Genomic DNA, 17,279 nt, shown 5'->3' with positions numbered 1-17,279 from the left:
ACTAGCATGTCTGAGAAGACCAGGAACTGAGGCACCAAGACAAAAGTACTGAGACAGCTAAGTCTGACTCCAGTGGGTGCTGTTCAGTAGAACAGCTCCAGTATCTGTACAGATATCCAGAAAGCCATAAAGGAACTGTGGCGTTTTTTCCAGAAGCAGATTTACCTGGGAACATGTCACTCTGGCCAAAGTGAAAATGCCCTGCTGCTTTTTTCTTTAATAGGGTAAACGTGCCCATGAATAGCAGTATTTTTTCTGTGACTACAGCTGCTCTTTTAACTCTCTGGATAAAGAGCTGAATTTGGGTAGCTAAAGGTTATGAATTCAAATCCCTGCCTCCACTTCCAGATGCATGTGTACACTTAACTGGTAACAATGCTGTCTGTATGTGTACAATCATGGATCATTGCAGCAACACAAGTCAATTAGCCTTTGTGACACTCCATCATCCTGTGAAATAATTTTATGAATACTTCAGGGAATGTTGTCAAAAGGACAGTGCTGAGACCTACAGGACACAAAGAGTAAGGCGAGCTAAATGACCACCTTTGCCACAGGTTTTCCAAACACTTCTGTGTTTACAGACATCTGAACTCTGCATTCCCTTAGTGTCCCTTGGGAAATACAAAGGATAACAATTAACCTTTGCTTATTAGAAACCACGCAAGGCAACAGAAGAACCTCTGTGGTGGCATGCCTCATTTGAACTTCCCAGGGATGTATGTCTGCAAGGACAGACATTTTGTGATAGTCAAGATAGGTAGAGCTGAGCCCCCTAATTATGCTGTATTTTAGAGGGCCCACTTTGCTTTTAAAGGCAATGGTGCACAGTAGTCTTCACCTTTGACCTGGGAAGTAAGAATCAGACTAGGGTAAGACAAATCCCCAATCCTTCTTTAGTAGTTCCATTTCAATGGAAGCTATTTTGTGAAATAACAAAAGACTCCTGATAGTTCACTTTTCCTGCCAAATTTTTCTTTATTATTTTCTACTTCCATCCTTTCCCAGAAAGTCAATATGAATCTCTCAAGAAATACTATGATTTTGTACCCTCTTATTTTATTATTTTAATTTGCCAGCTGCTGTTGACCTTCTGTTTCTTTTTTGTTTGTTCAGTTGTTGCTTTTTTTTTTTTGTCTTCCCATTGTTGGAAAGGAAAAGGTGAGCATGAGGGAAACTTCTTGTTTTCTTTTTAATATGACTTGAAAGTAGACAAAGTGTCAGGTTATTAGTTTCTGGTTTAAAACTTTGGGGTTTGAGTTTCCCTCTGAGGAAAGCAGTAGATTTTTTTTTTTTAAACTCGTTGGTCTGTGTTTCATTTATTGTGGTGTGGGTTGGTTTGGTGTTTGCTGTTTTTTTTGTCATTTTGCCCCACTGGATGAGTATGTAAAGGTGACAGTTTTTCTTCAATTCTACCTCCTGCCCAATTTTGAAATGTTTACAGAAACTTTACAGGAAAGTGTGTGTGTTTATTTATTTATTTTCTGCTGCATCCACTTTGCTTTCCTTTTCTTTTCAGTGGTTTTCACCAAAGACTGTGTCTGTGACATTGCATGCTGTTAGGAGGTGCAATTAATGTAGAGGTGAAGTGTTAGACATGTGGGAAGCTTTAGAGGGGGCAGCAGCTGAGGAAAGTAGAAAGAGAAGGGAATAATTTAGGAACACAACCAAAGATACAATTGTTTTGTTACTGTTTGACATGTCTGAGAAAGAAATTGAGGCAAAAAGCTTAGGATAAAACTAAATGAAAACGTATGCTAAATGCAAAGAAGAGAAGAGTATTTTTTATAACTGGAGAGCCACCCATGTTAAAACGAGGGCTCTTCCTGCAGGTGGCTGCCTATGTGGTGGCCGCCAGGCACTGGCCGGCCCCATGCCCACTTCGCCTGGCAGAAGTCAAGCATGAGGCTGGCTTGGGACTGGAGACTTTGAATTAATCCACCTCATGGCTTCTCATCCAGGGATCCTGTCAGCTGCTCCTGAAGCCGAAGGGGCTTTCAGACCACCTCAGCGCTGCCAGGCCTCGCTTCAGGCCTGCTCACTCCTCTCCTCCTGCCATGAGCTTTCAGCTCTGGCCTGCTTCCTGCCCGAACGGCCTGTTCCCTGACAAGCTTCATTTCTTGGCCCCGCTGAAGCAGATTGTGATCCTGGCCCGCATTTCCAACGCCTTAAGATGCATTACTTTTCACAGGAAAGTATTACTGCTACCTCTTCATTTTTTTTTCTTAAGCAAAGGCAAACTACGGGTCCTACAGGCCGCACACGCATGCCATAGGCTAACCATGAATTAAAAACAAAAGACTGTCTTGTTAAATAAAACAGCCCAGTATCTTACAAAATTTGATAATGAGTTATATACTGAAATAAGAGAGGTAATTATTCTATTTGACACAGTCCTGTGCAAGCCTCGTTTGCAAGGCTTAGTTCAGTTGTGGGCACTAGGTTTTAAAATTACCTCAGTGTGCTGGAAAGAGTTCAGCTTACAGCAACAGAAATACCTAAAGGTTGAAAAATGAGGCCTTTGAAGAGACACTTGCGTGGTCAGGCTAGGAAAAAAAGAAAAAAAAAAGTAGAAGGCAGATATAAAAATTTAAAAAATAACTAAAAAGGGAAACTATAAGGAAAAGAGGGCTCAGTCTCACTAGTGAAGAAAAACAGGATATGTCCAGTCTAAACTGTAGATTTAGGTGAAATGGATGCATGATATTAAGAGTAGTTCTGTCTGAGGGTTGTGCCAGAAAAAAAAAAAAAAAAGGTAAAAAAAAAAAAAAAAACAAGTAGAAGGTTGGATGTCAGGGAGAAGACTCTGTGGTAGCAAAAAGTGACCTTCTGTCTTTCAACTCAAGTTGACAACCTTGACCAAGAGGCTGCTTGTGAGGCAGGAGGAGAGCAGCAGTCATGTCATGGGCTTTTTCAGATGATAGCTCAGAGTTGTCCCTAGCCAGCATAATCTAATTACCTGCTTTTCCTCCTTCTGAATCCACAGGAGATTCTCGCAGTTTTCACGAGAGCTGGCAGGTACAGTTTGATTTTGGCCTCGTTTTATTTGTGTAGAACAAGAGGAGGTTGTCAAGGGAGTGTGCAAGTGGCTCTTAGGTATGGTTGAGGTGGGGTTGGTACCTCTTGTACAAAGGAATAAAACCAACTGTGTTCCTTGCAGAAGAATGAAAGTAACTTACAAATGGTTCTGTGTCACACTATCGGTTCTGTTCTTATACTTTCAATGCTTTGAAGCTGTTATGGTCTGTTGGTTCATTAAGTTACATTTACAGATTGTCCCTAAACATTTGCTTTTACATAGTCTGCATTTTAACACTCTGTAAGTGCATATCGATATGTTCTGTCCTCTGTGCAAACCACAATCAAAGAAAACCCATTTCTGCAATGGCTAATGAGGTACTGGAGCAGTAAAATAAACAGAAGGAATTACACAGTGTCAGGAAACTTGACCAAAGAAATGTCACCTTCAGAGAAGCAGCAACTGAGAAATGACCTTTCACTTTATTACTGTGTGCCAAATTTGGCTGGATTTAGACAAGAACCTACAATTACTGAATATTTAAAAATGTATACTCTTACTCATGAAGCTGAATAGATTCGGGGGTGCTTATGTGAATGAAGCATATATTATGAAAGACATCTTTGACATACTGGCAAGAACCATGACTGATATTACAGTTGAATTATGCAATTAGATTTTATTAACTATACATATTATAAAGGATTTTTTTTTCATTACAGAGGAAAGGATGTCAGGGTCTTGGTGATTGTACTGACCTCTTGTGCCACTGGGAAAGAAGTTGAGAGGCTTCCAGAAGAGCAATATAGTTCCTATTTAATCTTTAAATAAGAAAAAAAGGTCAAGGGACCATTGATGCTATTTTATTTCCTTCAAGTCTTCACCAAGGAGGCATCCCATTTTAATGTGTATTGCCTTAAATTTATACATATTTAAAAAATGTGTAATTCGCTGAAACATTACATATTTTAGAATTAACTTTCAAATGTATTTATAGCAGAACTTGCAAAGTGTAGGATATGCATGTATGTGAATCCTCAGAATTATGTAACTAACCTCTGGAGGTTTCTCACTTCAATTCACTTCACTTCTGATACAAAAAATAGAAAAGAGGAAAGAAAACCCTCCAACAGATTACTTAAGATCTCATAAAGATGTCATATCCACACAGATATTCACTTTTCATGCCAAAGGTAAAAAAAAAAAAAAAAAGTGGTAATTTATATCTCTAATGCAGTTTTATGAAAAAATATTAAACACACGATTAAAGACAAGTAAATGAAAGTGAGCAGTTGCCTTAGGACAGGTAGGGGAAAAAAATATATATGTGTGTATATTTAAAAAAAAAAGCATTTGGGTAATTACAAGGTCCTGCACTCTCCTTCTTGAAGTTCCCTAGTCATGCTGCAACTTTGGCAAACACCCACTGGAGAAATATGTAAAGGCTGTTTTAAGTTCCTTAACATTTTTACTTCCCCTCCAAAACGGAAGAGTGCAGGGCAGGTGCAGCGCAGTTATTCAAATGGCAGATTGCTCGACAGCAACCATACCAGAGCTGTTCCTTTCCTTGGCCTCTCTCACTTCAGGACAACCTTAGCCCATCTTCAGTCTCTACTTCTGCAACATGCGGAAAGCTATATTAAAAGCATGTTCAATTAGGTTCTGGAATTGAGCCTTCAGGATTTAGGAAGCGCCAGTACCGATGCTGCAACACACAATATTAACTCAGCCTTTGGGCATATACACCTTACGCTAATCTTCAGCTATATGATTATTATTTTTTGCAGTGGGATGCAGCAAAGGCAAGCTGAAATTAATCAGAAAACCACTGGAAACTTAAGTTCAGCTCAGGGCCATGATCAGCAGCATGCCAATGAGCACACAGGTACTCCTGCCCATCTTTAACAGGCTTGAGCCTCTGCTTGTCTCAACTTCCTTAAGCTGTCCCTGTCCCAGTCTTGCTGCTTTTCTGTTCTTGGCCTCCTTTTCAATTCTTTTTGGTTAAACTTAACTCCTGAAGTTTCTCATCCTAAGATTGTCTACTGGGTCTCCTTTTCAAAGTTTTCCCATGCCATTCACTCACTTGCTTTTCACACCCAGGCACATTTCTTCCTATCAATTCCCAACTTTCCTTTGAATGTAGTTTTTGGTCTGTAGTTTTTGGTTGCTCAAATGAGAACATGAAAGTCCATCAAACATGACAGGTCAATTTCAAACAAAAAATTAAGAAATGTAAAAAGAATAGCTTTTGTTGTTGTTTTTGTTGTTGGCATTCCCTCTGGCTTTTCCATTTTGGTTCAGGCATTAGCCAAACTCCCATGAAACTTCCCAGGGAGAAAGACAGTTGAGAGAAACAAAAATAAAGGAGAAAACAAACAAACCCACAACTGTTTGAGGCTTCAAAAACAGCTCATGGTTTAACAGTTTAAAAAAAAAAAAAAAGTTATAGGGTTTGAGGGTCACAGTGTCATATATACATAGATGCAGATCTGGAGGGGAGCACTGAGGAAAGCATCCAGTGGTGGTGCCCACTGCTTCCCAAGGAGCTTCAGTTGCTGAGAAAATGGGAACAGTTGCCAGAACAACTCCCCCACTTCTGCCATCAGTGACATGATACCAGACTGGAGGGGCTATTGGTCTTATTTATGCCAGAGAGAGTTTCTTATGTTTTAATGGTCTTTTATTGGAGGCATTCCTGGCCATCCTAGAATTCAAGAGGAAGAGTTGTGACAGGTTCTACAGAAACTTTCTGCGTAATTCTTTCATGTGTTAAAGAAAACTTTAAAGCGAAGTCTCAGTTTCCAACTGGAAGAAGAATATAGAGTGTTGTACAGAAGACAGGTAATACATGGAAGAAACTGCTAAGGGGAATATTCACGGTGGATAAAAGTATGTAAAGCTATATCTCACGAATCAGTGCATTTTAGTCCTTTTCGATTTCCAGTGTAGGTGTATGGGAAATTTAACCTACTTAGTCTAAGTTTGCTTCTTTTAATTCCCTTTTACAGGTACCTTAGGTTCTTCCTGAGTTGTGCAAACCACAGGTTAAAGACCATTACATAAAAGATGTAATCTAGGAAGTTACTTATTTCTAGAGATTCTTTCTGTAATATGAAGAGTAAGAGCAAATCTAAGTGGAGACTGAACAGATTATAATATCAATGATCACTCTGTAGTAATATTTTGTTTATGGAGCTGAGAAATTGCAAATGCCTAGCTCACTTTGGGGGGTTACGTTTTTAAGCAGGTGCTCATCTGTTTAGGAAAGCAGGGGCAAGATTCCAAATATTACATAAAATCTCCCCCCGTGGTGCATCTGTTCAGCTCAGGCTTGTCAAGGCACTGGGTTGTCATCATCTGTGAAACCGGATCACGAAAGAAAACAAAATCCTAGATGGTCTAATAGGTCAGGAAGTAGTTTTGTATTTTTTTTTTGTTTGTTTCTCCAGCACCTAAAATGGTGGGCTTACCCTTCTTTTTAGTTCCTAGCTGCTCCTGTACTGAAATAATGAATAATAGAACTGTTTCTCTGATGACAAACATTACACTGTTAAGCAGATCTTCACTTACAGTAAATGAACATATTTCTGTTAAAGAGAATTTCATTTACAGGGAGTATTTGGTGCTGTATTTTGAATATGAGAAATAAATTAAATTGATTAGAAGAACTGTATCTTTTGCTAAACAATTATTCAAATGTAGGTGAAAAATAAGATTGTTGGAGGGCATTTGACAAAGAGAAGAATTAGCTAATAAATTTCTAAGCCTAAATTATGTGAAGACATGCCACACAATGGGTTTACATTATCCACTTTCCTCTGACTAGAGTATGTAGGCTTGAGTGTGAAAGTACTACCATATAGTCCCATCACATATCAGTCCTATTAAGACAGAAAGAGAGAACCTGTTAGGACATTTTTTCATCTTAATACCACTGCCTTACCACTTTAAAAATTAAAATTAAAACTTTTTGTAAGAGAAACAATACCTCACACTGCTAGAACAAAGCTTTCCAAAACTTAATGATCTTGATTCCCATGTGCTTTACCCTCTGTAATCACTTTTGGCTCTTAAAAACTTTATGATGTTAATTCTTCTTTGAATAAATGTTAGTAGCCCAACCAATAAAAGAAAATAAAATCAGGTTTGGTGGGCCCATTTGCTTCTATTATTCATTGAAAAGCATGTGTGTGTGCATGCTTATAACCGATGGAGTAAAACTTAAATACTGAAGTCAACATTATAAATCAGGGGTGAAAAAAATCTGTCTTTTTCTTTCTATCCTTGACATGTGAACTCTTTTCTTACCTCTTTTGTTTCCTTTCTTTCAAATGCTTTTGTTTTAATTCTCTATATTTATATTTTCCCTTTTCTTTCTCTAGAGTTATCCTGCTTTTACCACTTAATGTTCTAGTTGTTCAGAGTTACTTCCAGAATCCTCACTGATACATGTCAAATGAATTTCATTTAGGTTCAGGCTGTGATCATCACTGAATCTGAAACCACGGAAGTTTTAACATGCTAGTGACTGGATTGCTACTATTTAGCTTCCTGAGCCCTGTTTCAGAGTACGTATTCTTTTAGTTGACTCACCTCCAAAAGCGCACCAGTTTTTGGTTTTACATAAGCTCGAATGTAATTCATTGGCCATGGGAGGTCTTGAGTCAAGTTGATTGATACACAGAGGTGAGAACAGAACTGGCCAGTCTGTGCCCCTTGAGCTGCTTGTAGCTAACGATTTAAGTACAACTCATGTGTTGGCTCCTGGGGGGCCTGTGGCATAATCTCTGCTCTCAGAAGGAGTGAGTCAGCCAGAGCCTGCAAGGCCAATATTACTGGATTTCTCTGGCCTCTGGATGTTCATGTAGCTGAGCTTCATTCCTCAGGTGACTTCTGCAAGGCTATGTCATCACTGAGCTCGCTGAACTGTTCCTGTAGCCTCCCTAGCTCCAGAAAAGGATAGGCATCTTGAGGCTCTCAACACAATGAGATTTTTGGTATAGAGTTTGGAGGGCTGAGGAGATCAGACATTCTGGGAAAAGACTAAAGTAGTCTGATAGGTTATATTTGTAAGTGGTATCTTTTCCTCAACCACAGTAAATTCTTTTCCAAGCCATATGATCATCAAATTATCCCACCCCCCCACCCAAAAAAAAAAAAAAAAAAAAAAAAAAAAAAAAAAAGGATTAATATCAGTACCGTATCTTTATAGGAAGCATCATATTTTTTGTGCCTGGAAAATATACCTTTTTTTTCTACTAAACTGAGCAAAAGCCTTCTCTTGGGCCTCGTCTTTCTGGATGGTGCCATCTTCTCAGAAATACATCATCATCAGAGTGCTTTGTCCCAGTGATGTATTACATTAATACATCTGTTGCTTTAGTGATATATTAGTGTAATACCTTATCAGAGTGATGCATACCAATGACCTATTACTCAAAAGGTGGTGCCATTCAGGAATGAAAGAATTCATGGACATATTCAGTATAATTACAGAGATAAAAGGCAACATACATTACACTGGAAGCTGCTTTCATGGAACCAAGAGCACCGGTATTATGCTAGCCTCTTCGGTGCCATTTTCTAGTGCCATTGCACTAGATTTCCGATGCAGAGGTTGTTACATCTCTTTTAAACCTTTTAAATATACTAAGAGCAACTACCATTAACCTTGGGTCACTGTGAAGCAGACTGTATCCAGCTACATTATTTTTACTATATAGTAGTACAGTACTTACTTACCCGTAACCGTATGAAACTAAGTAACATTAACCTCCAGATAGTCTGAAGAACACATCATATCTCATTATAATAATCTGGGCTTCATCCTTTGCTTGACTTTAATTATTGTCCATTCTCAAACATTCTCAGTTACATGACAGTTGAACTTCAGCCTGTCATTAACTGTAGGTTTCTTCAATCTTAACCTTCATTTTCTTTACCATTACTTTATTTTTTCCCCAGTACTTTAGCCACTGAAAAACATGTGAAGTCAGTCTGGTTTACATTGTTTTGTGTAGTATGTTAATTAAACATTTCAAAATACCACCCACAGAAAATGCAAAAGACAAATTCTACTTTCTCTCTCTCAAACCTTCACTGTATAGAAGGGCAAAAAATGTACAACAATTGTATAAAAAAATCCTTTTTCCCCTCTGCCTTAACTTTCTCACTAATTGGGCCCAAGCTAAAGAGACGTTCCCGTGACAGAGAATCAGAACCACATTTTGGCTTGTGGTAATTTAATTGAGGTACAAGGTATTGATTAGCTTATTTATTTTTCCTCTAAATACACTTACGTTGAAATGTGAAGATTGTTGCTTAGCAGAACACGGAGGCTTATGATTTGCTTCAGTTGTTTGTAGGGTATGGGGAAGGTTTGTAGGTACCTGTAGATTCTTTAGCCAAATAACCCTGAGTGAATCTATTAGAAATTTACATACACAATGAGGGAAAAAAGAAAATGCAAAGAATTATAGTATGTAAACACTGAATTTTTCCTCTTTACATTCTCTTCTGTTATGTTCAGCTTCATTATTAGTGACAGGTACCATTTTAATTTGCAGAAAGGATTACTGAAACAACTTTCAGTAATGTATTTAGTCAGGTAGTCAGATAAATTCACAGAAACTTTGGTCATACAGTATCATAAATGCAGAACATCCTGCTCTTTACACTTCCACTCCTCCAAGGCCATTCAGCTGACCTGTCACCTTCTGGTTTGGAAAGTGCTGACCCAAATTCCTCTCCTGCCCCACTGGGGGAGGAAGAAGCAGAAGCTCTTTTGGGGGGAGTCTGATGAAAGAAATAGACTTGCTCTCATGCGTAGAGCAGTACTGAACAGTATAGCTTTATAGGTGCTATGGTACTGCTGCAGCAGGAGGTGGCGTAACAGGTTGCAGTGCAGGGGAGGAGGTCTGTGGCTGTGCAAATGTGGCAGGCACCTGAAGTTCTGTGCGGATTCAGGGGCAGCAAGTGGCAGTGGTGCTTGCAAGGGCAAAGGGTCTTTCTGCCAGAAGGCTTATCCCAGCCAAAGTAAGAGTCAGGGCAAAGCTAGAAACCAGTATTTTACCTGAAAGTATAATTGCTCAAGTCACTGTACCTAGGCTATTTGCAACCTCTTCCTATCTGAAGAAACTGGTTATTTCACTGAGCATTTGCTAGGATTCTTCAGTCCTGAAAATCTGTTGGATCTGGCTGCTGACGGTTCTGTAGTGTTGGCCTGCTGGCTGCAATGGGTCTAGCATGTTCCTGAGAGAAGTCTGATTTACCACAGAAACCTTCCAAATCATTATCAGCAAACATAGTAACAGGTAATTCTGATAAACTACAGGTGAGCAGGCAGACCTTTGTGTACCGTGCCTTGTGTGCTGAGCAATAGGAAGGGATGGATTTGGGATGGGAAGAGTGACTAACAGGTGGGCTTCTGATGCTGCTGTTATTCATGTGTATGTACTTAACAGAGTTAAGTAATAACATGCATTATCAGCTCATAATACGTACTACATGTAGGGTCACAGTCTTGTAAGTTGGGGAATGGGTTAGTCTTTTCTCAGGAGAAGGGTATCTGCGTGGAGAGAGAGAATTAAGTGAAATGCTTAGTAGTCTACAACAGTCTGGGGGCCTGCAGGCAAAGTGTGTGGTCTCATCAGCATGGTTTAAATGGCCATTCAGTCGTAGGCAGCTCCTGTGCCCTTGTTTTCTGCTTTAGAGGTACAGTTTGTGGGGTCTCTGGGAATCCATCCGAATGGTTAGTGACTTTGGGCTTTTGTTTTTCTGAGTTAATTTTAGCAACATCTGTTGTTCAATCTTGTTCACTGTGTGCTACACAAATGCTTTTGCTAGTGTGCTGCAGAAAAGAAGGAACGCTAGGCAAGGTGGGTGGCAATTCCTTACACTTGCTCAAGCTGTACTGCCACTGAATGTCAAACCATGCCATGTTACTAGGCTGTGGCAGAGCATGTGTGGTGGCTTAGGACACAGCACTCCTTTTAGTTAGATGAATGATAAAATAATTGTATTTTAAGAAAGGAGTTAGACTGCTCCTTTAAGCTAGATTTAACCACCTATAAATTTGATGTTTGGGGTTGAATCAATTGTTTAGTTTCCTCCATAGTCCGTGGAGAAAGCAAAGTTTCTCCAGGTAAATTCATGCTACCTTCATAGGCTGGGGAATGACTGCCAACTGGTAGCAGCTAACTGTATCTTTTGACAACAGGTAACCTAGAAATATGGGTTAAAATAAATGACTATGTCTCCCTCTTGGTGAAGGCTAGCAGAATTTGCATTTGCTGTCTACTGCTTAAAATTGTTCAAGGCTGCTGTATTCCATTAATTTCATAAAACTTTGAAATAAAACCTTATGCTACTAGATGTCCAAAACTCTGTCAGCAACAAAGTGGACAGATGAGATGGAATTGGTTTGCCAGAGGAGAACTGTGAGGTGAGCCACAACTTCTGATAAACCTACCTGTGTTCCTCAGGTGGATGCTGCTACTACCTACATAGTACAATCACCAGCAGGAGCTTAGTATAATAACCCATATATGGTGTTCTTGAATATAAAAAAGAAGTCCCTAAAAGAGTAATATGGAAGATCTAAACTAAAAAATGGTAAGGGGTGGCAGAGTATTAGAAATGGGTCAGCAACCACTTAATCTAGGGCAGGTGCAGCTAGCTGAGTTTGCCTCATTGTGTCCTAACACCTGGGCTGCAATATGCAGTGGCGAAGGTGAACATATAGGATGAATTTTGCTGACTGTTATGGGAAAATTAACTTCTGGCAAAGAGATGAAAAGAGCAGTTGCAAGCAGTAAAGTGGCTCAAGCCTTGGAACAATTTGCTTTGGTGCTTGAGAGCTGGAGTCATTAGCCTGTATGAGCAAAACCCTGGCTATGAGCAGATCAGTGAGGATTTTGACAGTGACTGAACTGGGATCAGGATTTCACTGTAATTACTGATTATGGCAGATGTGCAACAGTTGTGCTGCTGTTTTGGAGCTGAACAGTTTGCTTCTGGTTTGCTGGTTTATTGTTGTTGGGGTCTTTTGGTGGTTCTGTTGCTGTGTTTTTTTTGCCAATGCTAGAAACTGATTTATTCCTTCCCCCAGCTTTTTAGGCCTGGGAAGTGGGACTCATAAATCCCTGTGCTACTTGCTTTCAGGATGTGTGACTTAAAAAGTAGGGTTTGGCTGATGAGGATGGATGCATGAAAAGATCATTCAGGTAAATGACTGCTGTGTTCTGCGTTAATTTCCTCCTCAGCCACTCAAACAATGCTTGCTGACCAAAGCCTATTAAATAACTGCATAAAATATTTGCGGATTATCTCTCAGGTACAGGAAAAAAAAAGATTAAAAAAAAAAGAGGTACTTGTGGCAGGAAAGGACTTTTCTGTAAAATGTTGGTGCTGCATCAGTAGTAATACAGGCATTCTCATCTCGTGTTGACATGATAGCCATTTCTGTTTATAGATAATTCTTGGGATGATATTCTTGCATGATAGCTCTTTTCTGCTTTAAGTCTTGTTGATCTCCATGGAGCTGTGATAGTAAAAGATGAAATAATCTAGGAAAGGAGTTCACAGAACCAGTTAACTCCATCAGGAGGAGTAAAAACAACTGTTAAAATTTGAGGTCATGCCTACAGAGAAGTCTAAGCAAAAACTGTTATTTATTTGGGGAGAAAAAAAAAATCACTGAGGACACTGTGTGTGTGGGGACATTGATCTATCAGAAGTCAATTTTCTGCAGCAATGTTGACGTAGCTTACCAGCTGAATACCCTAAAACAAGTTAGATTACCCTGCTATTGGGTCCACCCTCTAATGCAGAAGAGGAACATACTTAGGGCTTCAACATCAGGATTTGATTCACCTTTTTCCCCTAACACCTGCTCACATCCAAAAAAATTAAAAAAAAAAAAATGCTGAAGTGTTCCACAAGAGGAGAGGAAAAATAATACTTTGATCAGCTGTACCTGTAAATCTTGGTTACTGGGTAAACACCCTGATTGCCACCTAAGTCTGTGTTGGAATGGATGACATCTGGCACCCGTTATCTTCTGGTCTTACCTGGTTTCCTTCAGAAACCATGATGCATGGAGAGGGAGAGAATAGTGACTAGCTCAGAGAACTTCCTGTAGTGAAGATGCAATCTGAGAGACTGACAGAAAAGTAGTTGAAGACTAAGAACAGAGTCTTGTTATTTTAGCTCCTTAGCATTTGTCCTAAATCTTTACAGGATCTTTCCTTCAACCACTGAGGAAAGGCTACTACTATTTATTTTTTTTATAGGAATGAAATATTAAAAGTGAGAGGGAAAAGCTCCAGTAAATTGCTCTGTACTTCTATCTGCTCAGATCACGTTCAGGGTATAGTGTTCAGTGTTTTTTCCAAAAAGAAGCAACAATCAAAATGAGAAACCTAAACCTTAATTAAGTCTAAAACTGCAATTAGAAGAAAGGAAAAAGTGAGAGAGAGGCAAAAACACACATACAAAATAAACCCTCTCAGCTGCTATTTAGTTCTGGAAGTACTGAGTACTGAAGCTTAGCTTTCACTGGTAAAAGTTTTCCAGGCTCAAACTGAAAACAAACTATGGCATGTTTTGTCCAGTGTTTGTAGTTTAGCCTGCTGTGGATCAAGAACATTTCCACCAGTGGCAGTGGTAAGCATTCTCCAAGCTTCAATAGGAATGTACTAACAGAATTGGGCTGTTCAGAAAATGCATTAGTAACTATTGTTTTCTTTCAGATGAAGGGAGAAGAGGGAGGTAAAAGAAGAGCCAGTGACACAGAGTCTTTTATGCTGCAGGCTGATGGATAGGGAACTCCAGGATGCAGGTGAGTTAAGTTTAACTTTTTCTTGAAGGAACTGACTCCAACTCACAACTCCCACTTACTTTATAAAGTGTGGCTATATTACCTGATGCTCGGCTATGTAGGATGGGGAAACTTGTTGAGGAAAATGGCCTACCACAATTCTGGATTCTGCCCTAGAGCTGAGACTACAAAAGGAACTATTTTAACTTTTTTTTTTTTGTGTGCATTTCATATGAGGCTCTTTCTCCCTCTCAAGCATATGTTTACCTAAGCAGTGCTACTGCTATGACCAACTGCTAACAAAATCAAATGAACAAGTAGAAGGTGCAGACCTGGGAAAATCACTCCACATTTTCAGTGGTAAAAGTAGCAATTTTCTATATGTTCAGTATATGGTCATCAAAAAGGTTGTAAAAATAGTAGAACTACAAAAGATTAGTAGTGACAACTGAACACTTGGCTCCTGAATCCAGGGTGTGTTGGCACCTTTAGAGTCAAGTGACTCCTTTATTTTCGGTATGTGTCTTCTAATTCAGAACTTAAAAACCCACTGGTTTAGGATTGTACTGACTATTGCAAGCTATTGAGTTACAATGGCATAATGAGGTACCTGACTGTGTGCTGTTCTCATCTCTGGCACATTTGAAGTGAAACAAAGGTATTTTAGTCTAACACATTGTACTTGCCATTTTAACAGTCTAAGAGGGTGTCCAAGAGCAGTTAGGAAAGTTCAGCTGATGAGCAGCAATTTATGAAACCATAGTAATTTATCATATGAGATTATCTATATCCTAATTCTTGTGTCTAATTCTTTCTCTAATCCTGCTCTGGAGGGTATGAATTTTAGCAGCAGTTGCTCTCTGTGCTTTCCTGATGGATAATAATGTTGCATGAATATCTTGAAAGGAAAAGGTGTGAGATTAGTGGGTAAAATTTGTATGTCCACTAGAGTCCCATTTGCATCTTCTGTGTTAATAATGAGCAGAAGTGCTATTGCTAAGCCCACATGAGAACAGCCCAAGCATTCGAGTTCAGTGGCAGATCCGATACGGGGCTGGATGAGGGAAGCTCGTGAGGTGGAAAAGTGTTGAGGAACTGCAGCTTTGGCTCACAGGGAGTCCAGCAGAGTACGTGGGGCAATTTTAGAAGTGCACATGGACATGCTGTGCTACCGTGCTGTTTTCTCTAAAACACTGCTACTCCTCTCCTAATTTAATAGGGAAAGGTTGGCTGCAAAACATAGCATCCTGAAGCACATGGCGAGCCTTGCAAACAAACTACGAAACAGCTTGTTATTTTTAAGATGGTGTTGGATTCTCCTAAGCTGTTTTCCCCTACTGCTTGTATTAATTTACTCAAAAGCTGACAGTGCTACAGTTTCCACAACATAGTAGCTAAAGGCCTGCCTGAAATTTGGTTCTAATTGTCTCATTTGTTGTGATTCAGCATATTTAGCATTAAGGAGCAGAAGCAGTAACGTATGGTTACATGTTCCCGGGGGACTAGTTTTGGTGCTTTTATTTTTTTTTTTCTTTTATATATATATATATATATTTTTTAAATGTTATCTTTTCGGCACTCTTTTAACACAGAGGACACTAAACGTTTCCTCAGCACGCAGCGCGGTTCCCTCAGGCGCCCCCTGACAGACCAAAGCCCGCAGCGGGGCAGGCCGAAGGTAGGGCGGGCATCGCCTCAATATCGCGACACAAGGCACGGGGGGGGCACATCCTTCGGTGTCACAGCCCGTGGCGACCCGCCCTGCCCCTCTCCTCTCCTCACAGCCGCCGGGGGCGGTTCCCCGGGGCCGGGGGGAGGCCTCCAGCGCCCCGCCGCGGCCCGGCGGCCGGCCCGGCCCCGCCGAGCCCCCCGGCGCCCCTCAGGCAGCCTCGGGAGGGAGGCGGGGAAAATGGCGGGAGGGGAGCCCGCAGGGGCTGCGCCAGGTGCTGCCTCGCCTCACCTCACCTGAGGCGGTGTCCTCCTGGGGAGAGGCATCAACGCGGCGTGTTGGGTGTTATGAGGCGGCCGTAGCTTGGGCTGGTGGAGTCATCGGCTTGTTCTTGCTGGTCAGGTGTAAAACAGACCCGAACTTGTGCAGGAATGTTATTTCTGCACCCGTTAATAAGTCACTGTTGTACCTTCAGCATTCTTAACCTTATGACTAGGAAACAAGTATTGGCCTGCCACCTAATCCTGCGTTTGTGACTTTGTCATCCTCTGTTGACACAGCCTTTTCCTTCAGCAGACTTTCTCCCTTACGCAAGAAGGATTTTTAATGCAGGAGTTAAGGTGTTCTGTATTTTAAAGGACAGGTGAGCAAGGCCTGCAGTGTTGCCTGGGTCTTGCACAGCGTCGGCCAAGAAAGAACCACCTTCACTCCAAGCATCTGCTAGTATAGTTACCTCAGTCTGGGGCCTGAGGAGGTACAGTCCCTTGGGGCAGAGCTCTGAAGGCTAAGGGTTGTAATTCTTGACTACATGACAAAATCGCATCTTACCGCTTTGTGTATACAATAGCTTTATTGTGCCAGTCGAGACCTGAGGCTTGGTTGTACGAGGAGCAGCTAAAAACAATGGGACGCTCAGTATTAAGGGGAGCATCACAGGGGACAGTGCTGCTGAGATAAAGGGAGCCTTTAACAGGGCCTGGAGATTCTCAGTTCGTCTGAGAAAGTCAGTTTGAAGAAGGCCAACTATAGAGAGCCTATGCTGTAAGATGCTGGACAGAGAAGTCCTCCTGCTACTGGAAAATGTTGAAGGCACAGCAGTTTGGAGATGGGGGGGAGTTTGATAAGGGTTTGGTTGTAGCAGCAAATGAAGCACGAAGCTGTGAATTAGATAGGATGGTTGAGCAGAGGAAGAATATAGAGTTGAGGTGTTCTTTCAGGTTGGAAGAGTGTTGTGGGTGAGGATGAAGAGGAAGAACAGGCTTCAGTCATAGAGGTAAAATTGGTGTTATTTTCAGCATGGGAGAAACAGGAATAGAGAACTGGATGCAGTAAGAGTTTGGTGGTAACTTGGGAAGAGAAAGGGCTTTTAAGCTTAAAAGGCTTGCAAATTAGATATTCCCTTTGTTACATGATGGAATGACGACTTCAGTCAGCTGCAGTGTTAGAGCTGTCAGGCCAAAAGGTGAAAAGGTGTTAAGAAAGAGCACTTCCAGCAACTTGGATCTGAATTCTAGCTTTCCTAGCAGCCTAAAATGTCTGTATCTTTTTAGCATATTCTGTTTTCAGTTGTATTTTTGTGTGTTTGTTTGTTTGTCCTTTTTGGTGGCTTTTGGGTGAGGTTGCGTTTTTTTTTTGTTTGTTTGTTTTGTTTTTTTGCTTTTTTTTTGCGTGTATTTTGCCTTTTTTTTTTAAATGTATCTAGTTCCAGATAATTTGTTGTACTATTCTTTTTAATAATATAGATGCACTGAGAGCATAAACAGGACTTCTGG

At 40.5% G+C, this 17,279-nt stretch overlaps 1 protein-coding gene across 5 annotated transcripts in view; it reads left to right on the top strand.

Moving 5' to 3' along the window:
- ZNF827 (zinc finger protein 827) overlaps nt 1-17,279 on the top strand; it is a 165,070-nt gene that overhangs the window by 34,171 nt on the left and 113,620 nt on the right. For 2 of the 5 annotated variants that reach the window (XM_068680859.1, XM_068680860.1), the window contains one exon: nt 13,771-13,859. In XM_068680859.1, the coding sequence (XP_068536960.1) occupies nt 13,835-13,859 (25 nt within the window). In that variant the 5' untranslated portion in view covers nt 13,771-13,834. Of the gene's footprint in view, nt 1-10,750; nt 10,770-10,879; nt 10,897-13,110; nt 13,685-13,770; nt 13,860-17,279 lie in introns of those variants that run through there. The other 3 variants (XM_068680862.1, XM_068680864.1, XM_068680861.1) reach the window with 3 other exon arrangements.

This window comes from Anas acuta, chromosome 4, assembly GCF_963932015.1.
Source record: "Anas acuta chromosome 4, bAnaAcu1.1, whole genome shotgun sequence".
Taxonomy (NCBI): Eukaryota; Metazoa; Chordata; class Aves; order Anseriformes; family Anatidae; genus Anas; species Anas acuta.
This window is presented reverse-complemented; position numbering and strand designations above follow the sequence as displayed.